At 42.6% G+C, this 24,388-nt stretch overlaps 1 protein-coding gene across 10 annotated transcripts in view; it reads right to left on the reverse strand.

The window, feature by feature from the left end:
- TRIM2 (tripartite motif containing 2) overlaps positions 1 to 24,388 on the reverse strand; it is a 130,703-nt gene that overhangs the window by 33,961 nt on the left and 72,354 nt on the right. For 8 of the 10 annotated variants that reach the window (XM_054824486.1, XM_054824481.1, XM_054824488.1 and 5 more), the window contains 2 exons: positions 8,135 to 8,316; positions 5,772 to 6,009 (listed from right to left, as the gene is read on the reverse strand). In XM_054824486.1, the coding sequence (XP_054680461.1) occupies positions 5,772 to 6,009; positions 8,135 to 8,268 (372 nt within the window). In that variant the 5' untranslated portion in view covers positions 8,269 to 8,316. Of the gene's footprint in view, positions 1 to 5,771; positions 6,010 to 8,134; positions 8,317 to 12,906; positions 13,300 to 24,388 lie in introns of those variants that run through there. The other 2 variants (XM_054824480.1, XM_054824483.1) reach the window with 2 other exon arrangements.

Below are 24,388 nucleotides of genomic sequence, written 5' to 3' on the forward strand. Positions count from 1 at the left end.
TTCAAAGGCTTCAAAAATTTGCAACCAGAAAGAACCAAAAGGAACAATATTTTATTAGGAAACTCTTACGTCTTTTTATATGGTTAAAAAATTTCATTTCTTTTGAATGAGTGTCAAAAGTTCATCTTTCTGCCTCTTCATAATTGAATGCTTAGGTTCAAGATATTTTAACAAGCCCTTTACTTATTCAATATTTTTATATTTGGATACAATTATTAGAATAATTTAATATTTCTGTTTCCTATTGAACACCTCATAATAAACCATTATATTTGCAGCAACATATATACAGAAAGAAAGCATATCATTGGCATATTAAAGTTTAGCCTAATCAACTTCCTTCCTCATTACTGAAGCACCAGAGAATCACATAAGCTAGAATGGTAATAGCAAGCAGACCACAAAGACCTAGTATGTATGTCTGCATAGATATAGTCACCTTTGCCTCAGTCAAATTCAAAATGTTTTGAGTACAGCAACTTTTACTTCCCATTAAAATCTTTGCATTGTGCCACAGCTGAAGGAGAAAGAAAACCTAATATTAATACAATTCAGGCTTCAAGTGCCTAGATAAGCTGATTTCCTAAGATTTTGTCTAGCATTTCTTAATCAGGTAAGATTAATTTCTAACTACAGACAGACATGTATTACTGGCTTTTCCTCTCTCCTCTCCATGCCCAACGTGGGCATCACTTTTTGTGACATTCCCAGAAAGCTTTTCATGATAACAGGATTGCTTTGTAAAACATCTCAGAAGAAGATTTTTGCCTGAACTCCTCCTTTCCAAATTGAAGAGGGCTCTTGGTCAGGATATACTATGGCATCTAACACTGGTGTCAGCTGTATTTCCACTCAAGTCAATGGGAACATTCCCATCAGCTGTAATGAAACATGAATTAATGCCCACTGGTTCTGAAATCCCATCCGCTAACTCCCACCTTAAACCATGCGAGCATGTTTCAGCACAATGACCTCATTAGAGACCCATGAATATCTTTGCTACTGTAATTTAACTGAATTTACAGAAACCTTTAAATTTGCATAATCAAGGATGCAGGTACTTCTGAATTAGATTTCACAAAGCCAAAGCACGCTAATTCCAGCCCTTCAAAGTTCAGGTCTTGAGAAAAAGGCTCTCAACGATCACAAGTCCCCCTTCTTTAAAATCACATTTGAATAATTACATTGTTCATCCTCTGCTTCTATTTGTTTGAAATAAAACAGCAGTCCAGAGAAAAAGGATGAGTCTGCTCTTTGCCTGCCTTCTTCCGCATCACACACATGCTTAATTCCTCTGTCCCAGGACTAGTGAGTACCTTAGTTTTGTATGTTTTGGCTTTTAGGAGAATGTAAGTTTGGATTACCTGAGGGCACTTCCCAGATATCTGGTAAAATTTAGAACATGGAGTTTTGTTCTCCCTAGTCATAGATTTTGCCTCACCCATGCAGTAAACTTAAAAGCTTTAAGCAAATTTTTAAAAAAACTTTTGTAAGACTGTCATGACTTAAACAACATGCTCACATACAAGTGAACCACCCAAATCCCTTGTATAACTTTCCATTTCAGTTAGATGTGGTTGTATGACTCACACTATTGCTTCCTAACTGCCCTAAAGGTTCCTTGAGGCAGAACAAAATTTTGCCATCAGTGAGCTCAGTTTATTAGTTCTAATGCTCACTAAGAGTCTAATGCTGACATTCTGAATTTTTTATTTAGTCTCAGAGAATCACAGAATCACATAGAATGGTAGAGGTTGGAAGGGACCTCTGGAGATCATCTAGTCCAACCTCCCCGCTAAAGCAGGATCACCCAGAGCAGGTTGCACAAGGTTCCCTCCAGGCAGGTTTTGAATATCTCCAGAGAAGGAGACTCCACAACCTCTCTGGGCAGCCTGTTCCAGTGCTCTGCCACCCTCACAGTAAAGAAGTTTTTCCCCATGTTCAGATGGAACTTTCCATGCTCCAGTTTGTGCCTGTTGCCCCTTGTCCTGTCGCTGGGCACCACTGAAGAGTCTGGCCCATCCTCTTGACATCCACCCTTTAGATATTTATAAGCATTAATAAGATCCTCTCTTCAGTCTTCTCCAGGCTAAACAGACCGAGCTCTCAGCCTTTCCTCATACAAGAGATACTCAAGTCCCCTAATCATCTTTGTAGCCCTCTGCTGGACTCTCTCCAGTAGTTCCCTGTCTTTCTTGAACCGGGGAGCCCAGGACTGGACACAGTACTCCAGATGTGGCCTCACCAGGGCAGAGCAGAGGGGGAGGATAACATCCCTCGACCTGCTGGCCACGTTCTTCATAATGCACCCCAGGATACCACTGGCCTTCTTGGCCGTGAGGGCACATTGCTGACTCATGGAGAGCTTGTTGTCCATGAGGACATCCTGGTCCTTCCACCAGGTCTTTCTCTGCAGTGCTGCTTCCCAGCAGGTCAACTCCTAACCTGTATTGGTGCTTGGGGTTGTTCCTCCCTAGGCGCAGGACCCTACACTTGCCCTTCTTTAATTTCATATGGTTCCTCTCTGCCCAACTCTCCAGATCTTGCTGAATGGCAGCGCAGCCTTCTGGTGTGTCAGCCACTCCTCCCAGTTTTGTATCATCAGCAAGCTTGCTGAGGGTACACTCTGACCCCTCGTCCAGGTCATTGGTGACACACTCAGTGACACACTGAGTATTGCAGAGCACAGAAAAAATTAGATTACACTTTAATGGGATACACAAGTAACTGACATGGTGGGAAGTAGAGAGGTGAGGAGAAATAACAAGGTTTAAAAGGTATGTTATGAACTCACTTCGTCAGAACATCAAGGATAAATAGGTGCTTTTTTATTTTTCTAAGAGAAGCATATAGGCAGTAAGCAACACGTGCACAAGTTCAGGAAATGTTTTTCTAGACAAGATCTTATACCTGTCAAGCTGCCCAGCTATTCTGTGATCTTTTGAGAAAAACTTAGTCAGAGATAAGGCATGCTTTTTTGTTACAAGCATTTAATTTAATATTGGGTATGCTCTCCTGTTACACTCTATAGGCAGAAAATTCATTGCACCTGTAAAAGCATGGATCTGAGCTGGCTTTCACTCCAAATTCAAATAAAAACTCAAGCATGGACTTTTTTGTGATGGGTGACTGCAAAGAGGCTACACCACTCATTACATATTATGAAGTAATGGACCTAGAATTTCATAGCCTTCCCTGTCCTGGCTGTTGTACCTACCCCTAAATGATTGTAGATCAATGTTTCCAAACCAGGATGCTTATATCCAACAAGAGCTGGTGTTTAGCAGCTGAGAATAAAGCCAATCTTATTTTAATGTGTAGTTAAAAGATAAGAATCTTCTGTTAGGTTCAAAAGTTCCGTAACATATGTGCCCGATTTAAGAAGAACATAGATTTGTGCTCTGTGTTGGGTGATTATGAGGAAGCATTTGTTTATAGTTCAAGCACTGGAAACCATCTCTCATGTTAAGATACTACAAGCTAAGTTTCATTTTTCATAAGAACACACACAACAAAGATGCCACAACAGAGGATAAGAGGATATGCGCAGAAGGAATAGCATACATATACACACGCATATGGAAAATATGAGTGGTGGGAATAAGAGACCAACTGGAAGGGAAAGTATCTAATCTACATGGCCTGAGGAAAGCTAAGTTACAAGCAGACAGGCAAGCCAATGAGAAAGTATCTGTGCATCAGTTTCTATCTGATTTTAATCAGAGAGGTTTAAATCCAGCATGGCTGGAAAGATTGAAAGAAATTGTTTAAACAGAAACTTATTTCCAAGCTAATATGAAGAAAATCTGGTAATATTTAAATAAGCATACTCGATGCAAATTTTTTTCCTTGATAGTAAAAATACAATGGGTCTGACCGTACCCAAAGCAATACGTAAAAATTAATGGACAGAGGATTCAATGCAGAATGACTGCTGGCTCTGTGAAGGCATTTTCCTCCAGCTACCACCTCAATCCTCTCTCACTCTGTGAAGCCCCCAGGAAAGCTGCTAGCCAGGCACTTGCCACACAGTGTCCTCATGCTGTGTACCCACAAAGCCAGCCAAAGCCTCAGTCAGGCCTAAGGTGCCCAGCACCCTGCCCTGCACACCCTGCCTTGCAGCCAGACCCACCTGGCCAGCCTCAAGCAGCTCTCCCCAAAGCTTCTCTCAGCTCCTTCAATCACAAGGACTAATATGTGCAATTTAGCTTTTAATTTCCTAGCTCCAGAAATCTTTAAATTAGAGTAATCCTCAGCCTGTCCCCTACCCTTCCAGATACCAAAGCAAGAAGATATTCCCATCGCACACTACTCAGAGTCCTAAAAGGCATGCTATATTTCAAAGCAAGACAAGTGTGGTTTAGAGGACTTACAAATCCACCTTTCCCTAGAAAGAAGTTCTCAGAGAGGTATAAGGTGACCTATTTTTAATTGTAGACAAATAATTTTTTTTCTAAGCACGCCCAAAGAGTCATCAGCTGATAATGTAAAATGCAAAACAAGTAATATCTTCATTTTTACTTTTTTCTGCATTTCACAATCAAATGGCTCCTATCACGATTGCTATATCAGAAAAGAACTGTGATTCATTTTAATAACAGCCAATAAAATGCAAATAAAAATTAGGAATGCATTAATCAGTAACCACTACACACACATAGGTATAGTACACATTAAAAAGTTACACCAGTTATTCATTAATCGGAGTGTACAGTAAATCAGTTCTACAAGTCCACCTAATTCCAGCAGGTCAGTAAAGGAGAGGGAACTGAGTGGTTCCTCTGTAAGAGTAATCACTACCTATCAGCTGAATTATTCCTATACAACCAATGTAACTAAACTGCATCAAATAAAACGGTCCCCAGAAAGTTGTCTTAAAATACTAGCACATATTTCTTGGCTTGCATAGAAGCACAGCATTCGGTTTACAACACAGCATCGCTCAGCTTTGCAATGTGGTCTACTTACATGTTTGCATAAGCCTGGCTATGAGACAGGAGCTCATATGCCTACCATGAAGCCACACAGGTTAACACTGCAAATTGTGAAGTAAGCAGAGTTAGAGCTGTTCTGATAATAATCTGGGGATACTTACTCAGTTGGGGGTACTTGCCAATGAATACACTGATATGATTGAGGGAGTGGGCGGGGGGCGGGGGGGATGCTGGGCAAAAAAGTAGGTGGAGGGGAAAAAAAACAAAGCAGCCTCCAAGGACTGATACAAGAGATGGACAAAACACTGCAGATAAACAGAAGCTCTCTGTTCCTAGCCTGTGCTGACCCAAAGCATCCTGAGGTAAGATACCCTTTTATTTGGCTCCATCTTAATATGCTCAAATAGCTTTTGGTACTGCCTCAGTGTGCAGGTCAGTTAAGCTTATAAGGTCCCTGCCACATACTGCGTAAACAAGCACACAGGTTCCCATGGCAATAGTTGATTCTACAAGCAAGAGAGCTAGGGAAACCCATCCCAAAGAGGCAAAGGCACAAGGTATAGTGCTTGCAGGACAACAATTTTGACCAAATGTGCTAAAAGACAGTATCATCCAAGATGATTGGTAAGATGAAATAATATCCTGACTACTTTAAGATGCTCCACTAAGAGCATTTGAGTTAATTTTAATAATCACTTGTCTTTTGTTGACATAAAATCAAAGAACTAGTGTGATTCCAATTCCCCCACTATCTTTTTAGAACAAAATATCCATGACAAACCAGACCAGTCAGTACATATCAGTAGCTGACATATCACAGGAGTTCACCTCACTTACATTTCCATCATGATTGGGGCAGGAAAGCGGTTTGCCCGCAGCAACAGCGGTGACAGTCTCCAAGATGGAGGACTCTTCAATGCTGTTGTCCGGCGTTCGTTGCAGGACATCCATCAGGTTGGTGATAAAGAAGTTGTTCTGGAGTGCAGAAACCCCTTTCTCTGGCAGAATGGAGGTCTGGCGGCACACGGGGCAAGAAAGGGTTAAGCTATGGGCTGGAATGTAATTCTGTAAGCACCTACAGGGAAGGGAGGTGGAGGGGGAGAAAGAGAGAGGCAAAGTATCATCAAAGAGGAAAAAAACTCTCTTAAACTCTCAGTTTAAGAACTAGTTTGAAATACTGCTACCCTTACTTATAAAAGGAAAGGTACATCACCAGGCTTCAGAAGTAAAAGTGGTTAAGGGGATTTTTTTTTTTCCTCTGTCCCATGAAAAAAGGTTCAATAAGCTGACATCATTATAAGAGTTATAGGCCTTTCTTTGAGGTACTTGTGCAGAGTGGATCCATGCTTCCAGACATCTACTGCATCCTGCCCACAGGATAGTAAAAATGATAAACTATCAGATAAAGTTTGAGAGACATAAAGTTATTGCATCAAGTATTCGAGCCTGTGTCTTTAACTGACTAACCGGTGGTTGACCCTTGTCTTTCCAATAGAATCTCCTTTATTAACTTGTATTTGCGGGTTTAGTGTTTCAGAGCTAAAACCTGGTCCCAATGAAACCAATGGAAATTTTTCCATTTATTTCAATTAGGAACATTATTTGGCAGTTAGCCAGAATCAACATAGCTCTCTTACTACACAGAGAAGCATGTCCTAGGTTATCACAGTTTATGTTAAGGGGTTTTTTGGAGGAGATCTTTGTTTGTGTTTGATATGTGCATGTGTGTGGTTGTTGGGTTTTTTTAGAAAAACTGTATTTCACAGAATATAAATCTGACACAAAAGTTCTGTGATCAACAATACGCAGCAGACTGGCCTAGGTGACAGCTATTGCCGCTTTTGGCCTTGAAATTCAAGTTAACAGCTGCTGGGCACGCAACAACCAACTGCAACTGGCAATTCAGTGTAGTCCCATAAGCACAGGAAGCTTTGCAGAATGCAGTTCTTATGGGGACCAGTGCTACACCAAATTCCGCGTGAGATGCCAACCAAGAAAGTGTGACCTCGCACAGCTACACAGCTCTTATCCACTTCCAAGGGCTTTGCTTGTACCACTGTTCATCCCCCCTTGGCAGCTCTCCTCCTGACCCCCCAGTAAGAGCTCTGTGAAAGGAGAGCTTAGGCTTTGTACATCAGGAGTACACTGGAAGAGTTCTTCCAGCCTCTCTCCATAACCAGATCAGCGTAAGAGGATTACAGTGAAAACCAGAAGCTGACCTTAGGATTTACACATGAACTGAAGTCAAGAAACTTAAGACATGGTGGTGAAAATCTTGACTTCACTGACTTCAATGAGAGTTTCACTGCTGACTTCAGTGAAGTTGGGGTTTCCTATTCTTCTACAAAAGACATTTTCATCTGACACACTCAGAGATCCACAATTTTTCTTGCACCCTGTGCAAAATTAGATATGCACACCACAATTCTAACTAAGAGGTGGAAATCTCCTGAACTAAATTTTCACACAAAATACCATTATAATTCTTATGCCATTCAATATACAATCCACAGAGTTGCATCCTATCATCAAAGAACTCTAGCCAACAATTCTTCAGGTAACTTTTCTGCAGATGCTGTATTCTGTCCACCATTTGATAGATAATATAACATTAAAGTATCACTAGGTGTATTCAGTTCATCCAGCTGAATACAGTAGAAGGCAGGTTGCTGGTTTATCACATCTCTTTTCAGAGTTTTTCCATTTCAGTCAGCTAAGCTGCAGAATAATGAAGACACTTAATCACTGGTTATTAATAATGTATATATCATGTCTCACCCTTGGACATTACAGGATGGGATAATTATTTCTCTGCTTAGTAAATCAACAAAGAAAGGTTTTTATTTTTTCTAATTATAGAATAATCAGTATAAATTTGAGACGATTAATTGGAGGTCCAAATTCTGACTGCCATCACCTTTCACACTGTTGTTACTATATTCATTAGTTTCATTGGATTTTCTTTTATGTATTCTTGCATAAAGGGTATGTATTCCAAATATTCCACTGCTGTCTCTTCTTCCTGTCTGCCACAAACAACAGTGTTTTTCTATATCTCTGCCTCTCCAGCCTTCCCAGACTTTATTGTGCATTAACATGACCTTTACAAGTAAAGAGAAAAGTGTCCACTAAAGAATGCAGAGTTCTGCACTTGTTACAAGACACAAATGCCCAGTTACAAGCCTGAGGAAAGGACTTACCTCTCACAGAAAGTGTGCAGGCAGGGAAGTACTTTGGGGTTCTTGTAACGGTCCAGGCATATGCTGCAAATCAGAAACTGCTTGTCAATCTGACGGACCACAGGACTTGGGATGTTGGAGCCTTCACTGGCCATCCTAGACCACTGACATATGGGTCCTGTTCCCTTCTACCCTGCACACTGCTGGAGTGGGGCGGGGAAAAGAAAAAAAGAAGAAAAATGGCTTATAAACTCCATGAAATAACAGAATCAAAAACTAATTCGTTCATGTTTCATCCTTATGCAGGAATTCATATTGTCATATAAAACCAAAACAGTGAAGAATTAAACTTCTAAAATGGTTTATCACTGATGAAAGCCGGGGAGTCAGCCAAGTCTACACCACCACACATAACACCTCTGTCTCAGCAGGCATTCTGGAAAGGCATGTTGTCTCTGGACTGAAAGAGTTACAGGGCTGTCTGGTTTTAAAGAAATCCCACAATAAAAACGTTCTTGCACCAGTAGGTTCAGCCAGTGCTAACAAACATAGGATTTCTTACATCTACAGTACCGCTGGCAAAACCTTAAACTGGAACTGCACCAGCCAGTCAAACAGCTGCATCACAGACAGAGTTTGAAAATGGGTCGCCCAACATTATTTTCCCTTATCAGTGCTGGTATGGCCAAAGATACAGTAGGTTTGGACTCCAGGAAGACCCCAAAAAGGAACCTCCAGAATCAGCCAGACCCTGGGAAGGGAGTGCTCAAATTCTGCATCAGCAACAGGGGGGAGGTAGGTGAAATGTAAAGTCTCACGATAAAAGAAACTGAGCAAAGAAGAGGCAACTGATAGCTGCTGAGAATCAGCAGAGGTAAGGTGAAGGATACATGAAGCACATCCAAATAATAAATGCAGGGAAAATGGTGTTCTAGGCGGAAAGAGTAGTAAGAATCATGTTTCTAGGACTAAAGATTCTTCATAACCCTGCCATAAAAAGCATGAATTAAAAGGGTAAGGAAAGATCTACTGACTGACAATTAAAATTGCAGGTTAGAGGAATGCCAGCAGGCTTGGAACTCCTCCTGTCCTGGAACAAGGCACAGGGAGAGAAAAACTTAGTACAGATTATAGCCAACAGAATTCATATGTGGAAAGAGAAGATGGGGAGGAAAAGGAAGGAAGCAACCTCAGAGAAAAGCAAACTGCCTACTAAAATAGTTTAGGAAAACCTGACAAGCAGAGGCCCTGGCAGGGTGGCCCAGCCAGAACCCCTCTCCATCAGCGTTCCTAGCGGCTAGAGCACCGGGAGGCGCAGGCTCGGTCCCCAGGGAGGTGACCGCAGCGTCTCTGTCGCAGCGCTTTCTGCCAGCCCTCCTGCACGCACAGCAAACGGGCTCCTCTTCGTGTAAGCAGCAAGCCCAGCTGGGCTCCTCCACTGCAGCTCCGCTCCTGAGGTAGTAACTTCTTCCATAAACATTTTCTACCCCAGTTTTTAGTCATCCCTTTCAGACAATTTGATATTTGGCCTGAGGGCAGTTCAGGCTTTCCAAGACAGAAATAACAAGCCCTCTGCCTCGGAGCTGATCCCGCTCATTCAAAGGTCACTCAATTCCACAACGATTTGCATGACCTGTAGCATTTTATCAGCAGCGTTACATCAGATCTTCTTCCTGTGCTGAATGCACGGCACACTAACCTGGCAGAGTTGAACTCATGCTGTTCTTCCTGAGCTGTGTATTTAGCCATACAGGTATGGTTTACTTAGTACATTGAGCAAGTGGCTATTTCTAGGATAATGACAGTCATTATGGATCATGCTGTACTGACTTCCCTGATAACAGGTTCCTGGGGAATCATCTCTGTGCTAGCAAATACAGCAGCATGAAGTTATTCACAATTAAAATACCCAACAGCAGTGACTGACATGTAATTCGATAGAAAACATTTATGCAGGCCCTTTTGTTTCCTTTTTTTTCTGAGAAAGGGGAATCTGCAAGGTTAAAAATGGCTGTAATACTCAAAATATCTTGTTTGTTCACAACCTAAAAATGCATGATTTCAGGATTGGTCATTTGTTTCACTTTTTTCATTTCTTTCCCCATAGTAAGATAAAATGTGAATATTACATAAACACAAATTAATTTTACCTATTTAAATGCCATAAATCACACACAATAAACCTTAGGAGATCAATTAGGAACCTGTGTTACTTTTTAAAAGCTTGAGTTAAAAATGGCTTTACAAGAAGTGGAACCAAAATATCCAGCTTTCACAAAACAGAATAGAAAGAGCAGAGCATCAAATATGCATTAACGTATCCATGCATTTGGCAGCATAACATGCGGAACTTCAGTGATGTGTTTCAAAAGAAAATCCATTTTGCTGCTGATGCAGCAGTGTTTGCCTCCCACCCAAAAGTTAGGGGTGCGGACCCAAACAAAACAGGCAAGATAATCAGAAGCAGGAAGTCTTCTTTGGTAAGAAGGATACCGATATGTTATGAACAGTGTAAATTTTTTGTTACAGAGTAAGCACAGACTATTTTAAAAACCCATGTACTTAAGATATGAAAGAATAGGTCTCCAGTGAATGCTGCCTGTCATTTACCAGAAGAAAGTTCTCTAGCAGCCAGGTATTTTCTGTAATTTCATCTTTCTGCCATCAAGTACAGCTACACCAGCAAATAGACTTTACATAAGGGAAACTCCTGCTGCATAAAAAAATTCATACTGATTTCATCTGATCTTCATCTTAGTCTTTTACATTCCCTCAATCTCATTGCAAAATAAGGTGATTCTTAGCATTTCATACACAAAGCTCATGTCAGCTACTTTAATTTTCCAATGTTCACGGTTTAAGCTTTGTTAGTGAAAGAAACCATTAACAATTCAGAAATAAGTGCTTTCAATATTTGATATTTTGTCTGCAATGCAGCAGGCCATGATTGTCATTTATCCCCCATGCTCACAGAAATGAGGTTTAAAACATGCACCTGAGAATAGAATTTCATCAGTACTATCCAGTTCTGGCCACTACCGGGTACAATAACTTCTTAGACAAGTGGTTCATTTAAAAAAGTTTTTGGAGTATGGAATTTCCAGGATTCTGCAGCCTCCCTGAGCCAACTCCACCTTTGATGCAATTTTGATGAATGTGATGTAGCTATGAGAAGGATGATTTTGCCCATTGATTCAATGAAAGAAAGCATACAATCAAAGACTATTTGAGGAAAAGCTGAAGATTGTAAACAATCCTTTTGAATTTGGCCAAAGACAGCCTTTATTCTGATTTACTGCAGTGCTAGCAGCAGTTCCTCAAAACAGCAACCTAAGTTTCAGATATATTAGCAACGGGAGATTTCGCAAAGTAACACTATTTTTATAAGAAATAACGTTCTTTTTTTGTAGTAGCATCTTCTGAGCTCAGAAACTGCCGGAGCTCTTTTCGGAGGTTCATTCTGTCTCACAATCTAAGAAAGAGCAGCTGAAATACGAGCTTTGAAAAGTCTGACAATTATTACTCCATATATTTACACTTCATAATTTAAACATGCAAAGCCAAATGTTTGTGAAACATTGCACCAAACAAGACATAAACCCCCACCGATTTATCTATAAGAAGCACACACTGGAAACCCAGTTCAGGTTTGCTAAATCAAGTGCAGAAAAGGGTTCTGGAACGTAGACTCTTTGTCACTCCTTTGAGGCTCAAGGATCGTTATCTTTCCAGCTACCCCAAAAGTAACATTGTTCTTTTTCCTTCTGCTTGGAGATACAACTATTGATTTTTATTCAAAACATACTATACAGCAAAGAAAGGAGAAAACAATGGCTCTCTAAGCTAGTGGAAAGCCTTGCCCTGCTACGCATGCATGCCTTCAGGAAGGAAAGTCAGGGTGCGGCCCCACCCATATGAAAAGAACTCCCTATAGTATTAGAAAAGGGGAAAAAAACTTCAGGGTACAGCAAATAACAGTTCCAGAAGAGTTGCTTCAGATAAATACAGCCATGTAATATGAAAGGGCACCCTTTCTACAGGTATCTTCAAATGAGCTCTGGAATTCCTCAACAGTTACTGAATTCTCTTAGCTTCCATGGCCCGGCCGAGAAAAAGACGTTGGGAAAACTTATAACTGTCTGCTCAGTTCCCAGGATTTATTCCTAAAAGAGCAGAATTCTCTGTTGCTGATACACCACTATCACTGAACTCCACCCAGCCAGAACTGCAACTAGCCTGAAAGTACAGCCTGAGGAGAACAAATTGCTTGCAGCTCGTTCATCCTCTTCTTATCAATGGTATTCACAACCCAGAGGGTCTATTCATGTATTATGAATGAATAGGTTTCCAATGGCAACGTTTCCAAAGGAACAGTTAGGCCTTGAGAGCTGTAAGAAAGGGTGGGGGACCTCAATAATGTTGCTTCAAGGATGCTGGGGTGTAAAAGTCCTTAAAACGGATATATCACCTGCCCACAGTCTTTAGGATTAAAGAACAGAGTCAAGCCATTTCTAGCAGCAGCCCCCAAATTAGCCGATACAGAATACGCCGAGCAAATTAATAATCATAACCGCCACACAGTCCACTTGTGTAAAAGGCTTGATAAGCTAAATTTGCATTCCTTTCTCTCCCACTCTTGCAATCAGCTCGGTGCCTTGTTTAAAACACAGCAACCCTCTTCATTCTTACAGCATGCAGAAGCATAATGAACGATCGGGGGCCAAAACAGAAGGAGCAACCCGGCAGCAGCCACCAGGAATAACACTGAGCAAACTTGAGCATTTTAGACCTACCCATCTTTGTAGAAAAATAGCTTTATCAGTGCAGTGCTGAGGATAAAATCCTTGCAGGGACGGAGCTGCAGTTCCGCAGTAATCCAAACGAACAAACCATCATCTGTTAATGTTTCAAGCCTCATGCGTAAAACTGTTCAAGAATCCCTATCACAGCATAGTCATTATTAGATGCACAACAGATTCTGTGCTCTGAGGAATGACGCTCCATTCCACGAAGAGGGCAGGTGGAAAGAAAAATGGAAGAATAAGAGGAGGCCCAGTGAAGTCGTCATGAATTTTTTTTTTCCCCCGGGTCATTTACAAGTGGGAGACCCCTTCAGGATTCAAACCAATCAATCTTTATTTAGCACATCTTTTTCTCACTCAGCCTGTGTAGAAAGACTGCAGCAAATGGTGCAAGGGATTGTGGGATAGGGATGCAGCAGAGAGCTGCAACCAGATTCGCTGGGTTATTTTTTTTCCTCCCTACTCAGCAATCAGCTGTTTCGAGGCTCCGCGCAGGGCCATTGAATTTGGTCACCAGAATGTTATTACAGGATTAGCAGGCGGAGACAGCTACCACTGTGCATCTGGCATGTCAATGCAGCTAAGAAATACGTATGCAAATATTGCTTGCAAATCGGAAAAAGGATTTCACTCCGGAGGGGAGAGTAAATATTATGTAACGTCCATTACCAGGACAGTCACCGCAGATGAAATGAAAGCACTTTCATTTATAAAGAAGATAAAGCTTAACACTTAATGATTCCACCCTGATTTTTCCAGGATTCAGAGTATTTCTTGGAACATAATTCTTCCCTGCTCCAACTTTCAGCATCAACAAAAGACCCCACAAACGCTCTTTGTCTCTCCAGATGTTTAAAGGAGAAGCAAAAAACCTCTCCGGAAAGCTGTGCTACTGACACACAAACCAACAGTAGTTTCTTCTACTACAGAACTGCATATTTGACCTGACTCAGATTCAAGTCAAATATTTAAGGCAGCAATTAGTACGCTTATATTCAAGGAACGCAAGAATCAAAGCTAACAGTCTGTTCAACTTTTGTACAAACATTAACGCAAAGGTGTATTCTCTTAGTTAATCTATTTACTTGTTTGAAAAGATTCTAAAATCACAGATCAATTCAGATTTTACTAGGCTGTTACCAAAGGAAATAAAAAGAAATTCGGTGTCTGGTATTTTTCAGCTATGCAGAGAAGGTTGTTGAAAAGATGCTTGTGAATACACAGACGCTACTGAAGTAAAGCAACATAGAATTAGCTTTGTCTTCCAGTATAACAGCTGGTGGTTTTTGCAGACAAGGTAGTATTTACATCTCTAAATACAGTGTATCTTTTCTTTTGAAAAAACAAATGGTATGCAAGTATTTCAGCTAACTGAGGCTAACAAAGCTTCCCACAAATAAAAGGACACAAAGGTCCATTTGCATCAAGAAGAAAAAAATGTGGGGTTTAAATACTGTCTGTGCTACTCTGACTTAATTAGGACAGATATAGTTACTTTACAAGTTTAAAATATTGTCCTAAGCTCTTTAAGCACAGTTTCCAGCATATAAATAATACTTATTCCATTCTTGGACTGATGAGGTAAATAGTGTTAATAATCATTTAGCACAACTGAAATGTAATCTAAATTCCTGTTAAAAAATATAGATTCTGCATACATCATTTATTTTCCACTTGGCAATCATTTAGCCAGATTGCTTTTATGCATCAGGCAGATCCAGCCTGGTTTCCCTGGGTAATGCCCACAGGGCGAAAGCATGTTGTAATCCAGTTTATAACCTGAAATGAAACATCAGGCAGCGTGTGTGCGTGTGTCCAGATTTTGGGTGCTTGTGCCAAAATACCGCTCCTCTTATTCCCTCAACATGTGCTGAACTCTGTCAGAGAGAGAACAAGGTATGTTTCGTTTTAGCTCCAACATTCAGCAGGTCAGAAGAAGCACGCATCTGCACAGCAGGATTCACAGTTTAAAAAAAGGCCAGAGATTTCAGGCACATTTTTGGAGAGGTGCTTTTTATGTTTGGTTGGATTTTTTTTGGGGGGGAGGTTCTTTTAAAACTGTCTAGAGAACCCCCATTGCAAAGAGCATGCAACGTATTTCACTCCCACAATGAGATCCAAGGCCTTTTGTTTCTGGCACTGGAACAAAGACACACTCAAAGCAAAAATCAAGAGAGAAAATTCAGGAGTGGCACCCCCAGAACCGAGGTGGAAGACTCTTGGACAGAAGCATGCAGGCATCACTTAGTTGCTTGCTTTTCCTTGCTCATTTCAAGCATCAAATTTACGTACACTAAAACTGAATTATAAGTATAGTTCAAATTACTATTTTGATTTACCATCAGTAGTAAGGACTGCATACCCCTTGAATCAGAACCAATCCCGTCACATACCTCATGGTGAAAGCAGACTGTCGGAGTCCCAGCTGCAGCCACTCTCACGGGGATCTACGCCTCCAAATGAGAGATGGCTTCAAAGTACAGTTCTCTCATAATTAACTCTGAGAAGCTGCCTGCTGAGATTCTGCAAATAACGCTGCTTCTTCAACAAAACAAAAATGTGGTACTGTGGCAAGGAAAATGAGACAAAAGTCATAGCATTTCCTTTGAGATTTTTGTTCTTACATGTTGAATACTGAAATGTGGGTTTCTCCTCCGTAGTGAAGAGGAAATGGATTCATAGCTCAGGGAACAGTCTTGCACTTTACCCCCATAGCAGTTACTACCAGCCTGTTTCAAACAGGTTTATTGTATGGGTATGGCTTTTGAGTTAGGAGATGGGAGTGGGGGTTGCTGTAATGTTCTTCGGTTTGGTTTTGTGTTTGTTTTTTATGTTTTGTTGTTTGGTTCTTTTAAAACGAACAGGCTACTCTCCCTCAGAAATTTGCTGCAACTCATTGTTGCTGCTGACTTATCTGCGTCACTGCTAACTAGTGAAGTAAGTTCTGGAGAAGAAAATACATGGCACATGCCATCTTCATAGTGCCATGGAAGAGTGACCTAGCCCCTGTTATCATCCCCTGTAAATGTCATGTTTTTTGAGTAATTTATGCTTTTCCCTGTTCCAAACACAACTTGACTTCATATTCTTAGGGAGCCCATAAATAGCAAGTTACCAAAAAAACCCCACAGTTAATTTACAGACCATAGACAGATATTGGTATATCCTTCCCTAACATTAAATAAGTCATCCAAACACTCCAGGTGAAGATTAATGATCTGCACTGAAGTCTTTACTATAAATTGACTGAAGGGAGAGCAGTCTAACTCAGCCTGCTGTACAAAAGAGATTTTAAGGTCAGCAGAAAAAAAATTATTGGGTTAGCCCAAACTAAACGGCCAGCTAATACAGTCCTGGCAATTAAGACTGACTGGAAAATACGAGGTGGGAGAGACCAGAAATCAATTACTCAAAGCCGACGTGCTGGGAATGAGGGCTAGTTTAGGAACACAAATATAGGAGAGGATGGGCTGTTACAGCCGTCATCCAGCTCTACGTCCTTAATTTGACCCTGGCGCCAGGAAAGCAAGTGGGGTGAAACGACCAAGCTCTGTTATTGTGGGACCATGCCCACACCAGGGCCTTAGTCATCCTCACAAGACAGCGGCGGTGGAGGTGACTTCACCTTTCCTCTCTGCAGCTGTGCACCCATGCAGACCCACAGCTCCCTGAGAGCAAATGCAACTTCCAGCCCTGACTCCACATTCTCCAGTAGCCCAGGCTGCGGCTCACATGGGCTGGGAAGAGCCACAGCCTCCTCCAGCTGTGGTCTTGTAGCTAGAGCTCAAAAGGAGTTCTGCTAGGTCCTGGTTCCTTCCCCCCAGCCACAGCCTGGAGCCATGATCACTCCCCCATCTTGTGATCCAGTGGAGTTTTTCCCTGAAGCTTGTGACCCAACACATGGCTTGTCATAGCCTGGGAGGCAAAGAACTTGAAAGGTTTGCCTGGGATGTAATGCTGAGCTGCTGGAAACCTTCCAGCCCCCCCCCCCCCGCACTCATCCTCCTATGTCTTTGCCACCTTATTCTATTTCCTTCTACCTTCTGCTTACACCTAGTTTAGCTTGCCAAAGTTGCAGCTCTTGTAGCACAACTGCAGCCAGGCTGGGAGAGCCTGGCCTCCCTGCTCAGCCAGACCAAGCTTGGCTGATGTGACTGCACTCCCTGCCTGTCTCCAGCACTGATGTTGCAAATCAGGCAGCACCAAACACAAACTGCTTTTCTCCCCTCTATGTTATTCTTTCTCTTTCCCATTTTGGGTATTTGCCATTGAAGTGGCAGGGCCAGGCACTACAGTCACCAGAAACAAGATCTCTATTCTGCCATTTCTTCTGCACAGCAACATGCTCACCTTCAGTAACCACTGTCAAGATGTTGATGTCATGAATTAGGTTTCTTTTAAAAGCTTTCAACTGCTAAAGGCACAGGAATAACAGGAATAGAAGCCACTGCTATAAATGAAAGCCTTGCTTAATCGGTTTAGATGTTTAACGCTTTGTTGCTTTTTCCTCCTTTCTTTCCTCAATCTGTAATCAAAGCTTATAACACTGCGAACACCTGAAATACATGGGTGGACCTCCTAAGATATCAACATACTAATGCTTTATACTCCAATTTGTAGAGGAGGGAAGGGTTATGGCTGGCATCTAATACCCCATCCCCACAACTTCTGCCTGCCTCCGCAGTACCATTTCTCCATCACCCTTTGGCGGTGCAATAGTCCTGCTTCCATCCCCACAGACCCGATTTCCCAGCTGTCCTGCCCTCGGATGAAGAGGGGACCTGCTGATGGCTGCCCTGCACACACCAAGGGACAAGACTGGCAGGTTAGAGCTCGTGTGATCACACAGTCATCACTCAACTGAGATATGATACCTACTTTAAGGCTATTTGTCTGAGGTTTTCAGGACCTCATTTGGGTCAGGGCCTTGCACAATACATTCCAACACACTTGGAGCACAGTGGATTTACTGCACATGCAAGGGCAATTTGAGTCCACGAGTCCCCGGTCAAATGGCCAAAGTTCTCACAAATGAGATTTCAGAGTAGGAAATGAGGGGAAAAGGGCATGCCAAGGGAAATGATAGGATTAAACTGTCACATAACAGGTTAAATGACAGCCTCAGAGCTGTCATTTAGGGCCCTTTCCATGTTTAATAAAATTTCATATTCTCAGGTGAGCTATTAAAAAAAATATATCCGCAGTGAGGTAGGTCCAAGTAATTATTTCAGGGGCTAGATGTTGTGCAGGCCTAAGTAAAAGGATTTTAAATTGTGCACTTGCCATCCAAAGCAGCGAGTCAGAGCATCTATACTGAAAAACCCCCTACCCTGATTAACTACCTAGTGCTGTTAGCATTGCCTGTACTATTGTACATTTTTGACTCTCTAGGCCTACCTATTTTGTTAACGCTGACAAATCTCTGTTCAGCCTTTATAGGTACACAGACTCAAATAAAACCAAGCTGAAGTGACAAATAATTAAAACTGCACATCAAATCACTGCTGCTTCCATAAACGTCTGCTCTGAAAAGCTACTTGAAATAAAAGTGCTCCATGGAGACTCTGTACTAATCACTGTTAACCCTTTCAGGCACAGGATAGGAGGCAGTACAGATAAAAAGCAGGAGACTGAACAGGAATCTATTTGGAAAGAGGTCCCTGGCCTTTTCTACATACTGTTACATATAAGGTACATTGAAAAATGCTCTAGGCATTTTTTTCAGAGTTGCTGAGCAATGGCAAAAAAAGTAAAAGCAAGAAGCAAATGCTCAGTGCTTTTGGTACCGAGCTGTGTGGTGAAGGTTGAACTCCTCAGACGCCATCCCTTCCAACCTCTCCCGAGACACTCCTCTGGATCTGCCCCACACTGCATCTCCACCTGATCTTACAGTTCTGCAGCTCTCCCTTTACGAGAAGTGATATACATCATGTACTGCAGCTCAGTCATGTATTTTCTGTTGACCACTGCAAAGTCAAGTTCCTCTGCTTCTGTTTCCATTTACTTCAGTAAGATTTTGTTGAACTAGCATGAAGTTCAAATCAGCAAGGGAGAAGGCAGCACCCAGCAATCATAACATGCCATGTAACTTCGTCACAAAATTAACTTAAAGACTGCCAGCCCTTTAGAATTTTTCTTGCAACCTTCAAAATCCCACTTCCCAGCAGATACAACATATGGAAAATAAACTGGGAGAAAAAAATAGGTGTTTCACGGCAAGAAACAGCAGACGGAATCTAAGTGTTAAAAAAGAAACAATGGAGACAGAAAGCGAAGGAATTCCCGTCATCTTAGCGCACAGCACACAGCAGATAGGGTGCCTGAGCCGATAGGGTTTCTGCCAAAAACACAACTTGGGAGAGGGACTAAGGAGGGGGAAGGAAGAGCCCTTCTCCAGCCTGTGAGCAGGCTGAATTCAGGCTCACATCCTCTGCAGCACTTACATTGTTTAAAAGATGAAATATTGGTTGCTGCACATCCATATTTACCTTAGCTTCTGTACAGCACCCACCTCATTTTCTTGCCCAGAGCCCAGCAGCGATGTTACCTTCTCTGTCTGCTAAGTCTTCTTTTGAATTGAAATGTCTTTTAAAAACACAGTGATATGTCTGAACATTTGTATCGTCCTTGGGTTCAGAGAAAACCTTGCTCACGTGTTAAGTGGCACGCAGAGGTTTACCCAGGCAAGCTCTTTACGTTGCCAAAAACGCAACACCGAACTTTCACAGCAAGTAGGTAAACACGTAGCTGCATACAGCAGGTAGTCTGGCAGCACCAGCAAGAGTGAGAATGTCAGAACAACCTTGGCAAAAGGAACTCTGTGGGTTGTAGGCACGGGAGCTGAACCGACCGAACAGCAGCAACAAAAAGCCATCTACAGCTCCCATGATTTGCTCCAAGTGCGCAGAACCTCAGCATGCTGGCTGCCACACTCTGTCCTCCTCCTCTGCACTCAGAGGGTCACTCCATTCAACGTAACACTAGTCAGCTCCAACAGTTCAAAACTTGGAAACGCCCAATGGCTGAACTTCACCCAGTAAACATGTCTTTCCAGTCCTCAGCAAGGACACTTGTTTGCTGACTGCATGCCAGCGCTCCTATTTAAAGAACTGTTGTTATGGGAAAAAAATGAAACCTTTCTACAGCAGAGATGAAGTGCTCCTTGTAACTTGTGCCTTATCTGCTGAAATGCATCGACTCCCAGTACATGTTTCCACAGCGGAGTTTCACTACAGCCACAGTAAGATGCGGTTATCTGACTGCAAAGCCCACCATACCCCCGAGTGGACTGCATCTCCAGAAAGTACTAGTGACCCTTTCTCAGGGTCTACCAAGCAGCTACTCTGGCTCAGCCCAGGTTTTCCTCAAGCCTTTTCCCTGAGGTACAAGGTTCTATACCTGACACAAGCTGCAAGGTAGCTTGTGCAGTGTAGCAGTAGTAAAAGGTGTCCACCTTTATCCTTCATCTCCAAAAGTAACTCTCCCTAAACTTTCTCTTAGACACCTCTTACAGGTTCTCATCACGCAGGGCAGGTTCAGGCTAGATGCTCAAGGCTCCTACAGTGGCATTGCCAGGCTGCTTGTAGGCAAGTGCCCAGCACTGACGTAGGTCAGACTTCTGCAAAAATTACATTCTCAGAAGACTCTCATACACATCTTCCTGCATGAATATCCATCTTTTTAACTGACATCACAACTTATGAAGCAACAGCTAATGAAAGAGAAGGAAAGTAGAACCACTCACATGACACAATTTTCAGACTCTCCCAAGCTGAACTGGGATAGACAGTACATTCATTTCTATAGGAAAATGCATCCATTTTACTTTACAGTAAAACCAATAAATTTTTAGGTACATGAAAAGCAAATTAGGACACGGTCTAGATAACAATAACCATGTGAATGCAGCTGTATTTTTAAATAAAAAAGCACTTGGAAAAAACATTGGCATCAGGACAACTAAGAACAATATTGTCTTAAATCAGCCACCAATCCAATTATCATTTGGATTGTGATAGCACCTGGAAAGCTCTTCCAAGTACCAGAATCCCACTGTGATAGGCACCAGCTACACAGAACACAGATCCTGTGCAAGCATAGGTAACCCGTGCCTTAATGCCTCACACAATTCAACTACGGCCATTTAACTCTACCTGTGACATCAAGTACCTTTTTACACTATGAAATAAGTTTTCATAGCCAGCCATTAATTTGGATAAGGACTATTTTTGTAAAGAAAGAGGCGCAAGATAGTAACTTATACAACCTGAACCTTTTGTGGTCAGAGAACAGGAGCAAATCTTAGCATCCTCTTCCCTTTGCAAGCTCTATGAGCAGCTATAAGAACTGCCTGACGCTTCAGAAGTAGTCCTTGTGATGACTGTGACAAGATGTACCATGCTATTACTGATACAGGTTATACGTAGCAAACAACAAAACACATTAGGTTAGGAAAGCCAAAGCCCTGATAGAAATTAGTCTGGCCAGGGATGTCAAGGACAACAAGAAAAGCTTCTATAGGTATGTCAGTGATAAAAGGAGGATGAGGGAAAATGTGGGTCCCCTCCAGAATGAAACGGGTGAACTGGTTACCCAGGATATGGAGAAGGCTGAGGTACTCAACGACTTCTTTGCCTCAGTCTTCACTGGCAAATGCTTGAGCCACACTGCCCAGGTCACAGAAGGCAGGGACTGGGAGAATGCAGAACCGCCCACTGTAGGAGAAGATCAGGTTAGAGAATATCTAAGGAACCTGAAGGTGCACAGGTCCATGAGACCTGATAAGATGCATCCGCAGGTCTTGAGGGAACTGGCGGATGAAGTGGCCAGGACACTCTCCATCACATTTGAGAAGTCCTGGCAGCCCGGTGAAGTTCCCGCCAACTGGAAAAGGGGAAACATAACCCCCATTTTTAAGAAGGGAAAAAAGGAAGACCCAGGGAACTACAGGCTGGTCAGTCTTACCTCCGTGCCTGGCAAGATAATGGAGCAGATCCTCCTGGAGACTCTGCTCAGGCACATGGAAAACAAGGAGGTGATTGGTGACAGCCAACACGGCTTCACTAAGGGCAAATCATGCCTGACAAACTTGGTGGCCTTCTATGATGGGGTTACAGTGCTAGTGGATAAGGGAAGGGCAACTGATGTGATCTACCTGGACTTGTGCATTTGACGCTGTCCCGCACGACATCCTTGTCTCTAAATTGGAGAGACATGGATTCGATGAATGGACCACGCGGTGGATAAGTGGAGAACAGTGATGAGTGGTGTTCCTCAGGAGTCGGTACTGGGACCAGCACTGTTCAACATCTTTGTCGGCAACACGGACAGTGGGATCGAGTGCACCCTCAGCAAGTTTGCCGACAACACCAAGCTGTGTGGTGTGGTTGACACGCTGGAGGGAAGGGATGCCATCCAGAGGGACCTTGACAGACTGGAGAGGTGGGCCCGTGCAAACCTCATGAAGTTCAACAAGGCCAAGTGCAAGGTCCTGCACATGAGTCGGGGCAATCCCAAGCACAGCTATAGGCTGGGCGAGGAATGGATTGAAAGCAGCCCCAAGGAGAAGGACTTGGGGGTATTGATTGATGAGAAGCTCAACATGAGCCGGCAGTGTGTGCCTGCAGCCCAGAAAGCCAACCGTGTCCTGGGCTGCATCAAAAGAGGCGTGCCCAGCAGGTCGAGGGAGGTGATCCTGCCCCTCTACTCGGCTCTGGTGAGACCCCACCTGGAGTACTGTGTCCAGCTCTGGAGGCCCCAGTACAGGAGAGACATCGAGCTGTTGGAGCAAGTCCAGAGGAGGGCCACAAAGATGCTGAGGGCTGGAGCACCTCTCCTATGAGGACAGGCTGAGACAGTTGGGGCTGTTCAGCCTGGAGAAAAGGTGGCTCTGGGGAGATCTAATTGCGGCTTACCGGTACCTGAAGGGGGCCTACAGGAAGGATGGTCAGGGACTGTTTATGAGGGAGTGTAGTGACAGGACAAGGGGTAATGGGTTTAAGCTGAAGGAGGGTCGATTTAGATTAGATGTTAGAAAGAAATTCTTTACTGTTAGAGTGGTGAGGCACTGGACCAGGCTGCCCAAAGAGGTTGTGGCTGCCCCATCCCTGGAAGTGTTTAAGACCAGGTTGGACGAGGCTTTGGGCAACCTGGTCTAGTGGAGGATGTCCCTGCCCACAGCAGGGGGGTTGGAACTAGATGATCTTTAAGGTCCCTTCCAACCCAAACCATTCTATGATTCTATATGTAAAGTAGCCAGCTCTAGGCACTTCTGTTAAAAGTAATTGAGAAATCCTAGTGGAAAACCAGTTACAAATAGGACATACAGACTGCACTATCTCAGGTACTGAACTTCTCTAACTCAGATACCACCGCGAGGGGCTATTTAGGATGTATCTCAAATAACTTAAATGCTTTTGGAAGCCTGATGAAACAGCAATCAGTAGGTTTTTGGCAGGTGGACCATGCTGTACTCTGAGTTAAATTTTATTCACAATTTATTTTTTATTTACAATTTATATCCATTGGTTTTTACTCTTCCTTTTTATTGGCCACAGATGAGAAACCTCTTTTAAGACCACCAGTAATGTGCTGGGTACTCCTTCATCCTGTGAGCTGTGAAACCCCAGGATGCTACAGTTGTTAATATTTTACAGGCACTCCAGAAGAGAAGGACAAATTCACGGCAGATAAATTGATTAAAGATTTTAAAATACAAAGACACTACCTCTACCAGAAGCAGAACTGGAAGCACAAATCATTGAATATGAAAGAGCATTCTGGAGAGTACCATGATACGTCTGATCTATTCTTACGCCCGTCTGCAGACGTTCACTGTCAGCCACCATCCAAATTATAAGGCTAGGCTAGATTTACTTGTGATTTGACCCAGACAAACCTTCAAAATACTCAGCGTAGACATCACAGGAGCTGTCATAGTAGCCACTCCCTTTTGGCATAGTTAATGGATATTAATGGCTCCACAGGGCTGTTTTTATCTCTTTGCAGAGCCCTGCCATTTAGGGATGTCAGGTGAAATGAATCCATCAGACAGTTGCCTTAATACACTACTGCTGCATGAAGAATGCCACTCAGGACCACAGAGTACCTTTAGCACGTACACCCACTTCCAAGTCATACAAACAAGACACACAACAATGGAGACTGACTAGTCATCACCCCAAGCAGAAAACCCTTTCATAGTGGATAGAATACTAACCTAACATTTTTCTCCACTTCTTCCTACCTTTTTGAATTTACTTTATCCTTAAGAAAAAAAACAAAGAGATTCCTAGTGGTATTTCCTTAAGAGTGACATTTGTCTTGTTTCTCTGCAGAGGTACGCTGTATTATTCTAAAAGCAATACCATAGAGCTTGGGAAAATCATGCCTCGATCACTATGCTGGTTCTCCTCATTTAAAAGTTCAAAAGTTGTCCACCTTCCTCAACAAAGGTCCTTCTGGAGGGTGCACA

This window comes from Grus americana, chromosome 4, assembly GCF_028858705.1.
Source record: "Grus americana isolate bGruAme1 chromosome 4, bGruAme1.mat, whole genome shotgun sequence".
Classification (NCBI taxonomy): Eukaryota; Metazoa; Chordata; class Aves; order Gruiformes; family Gruidae; genus Grus; species Grus americana.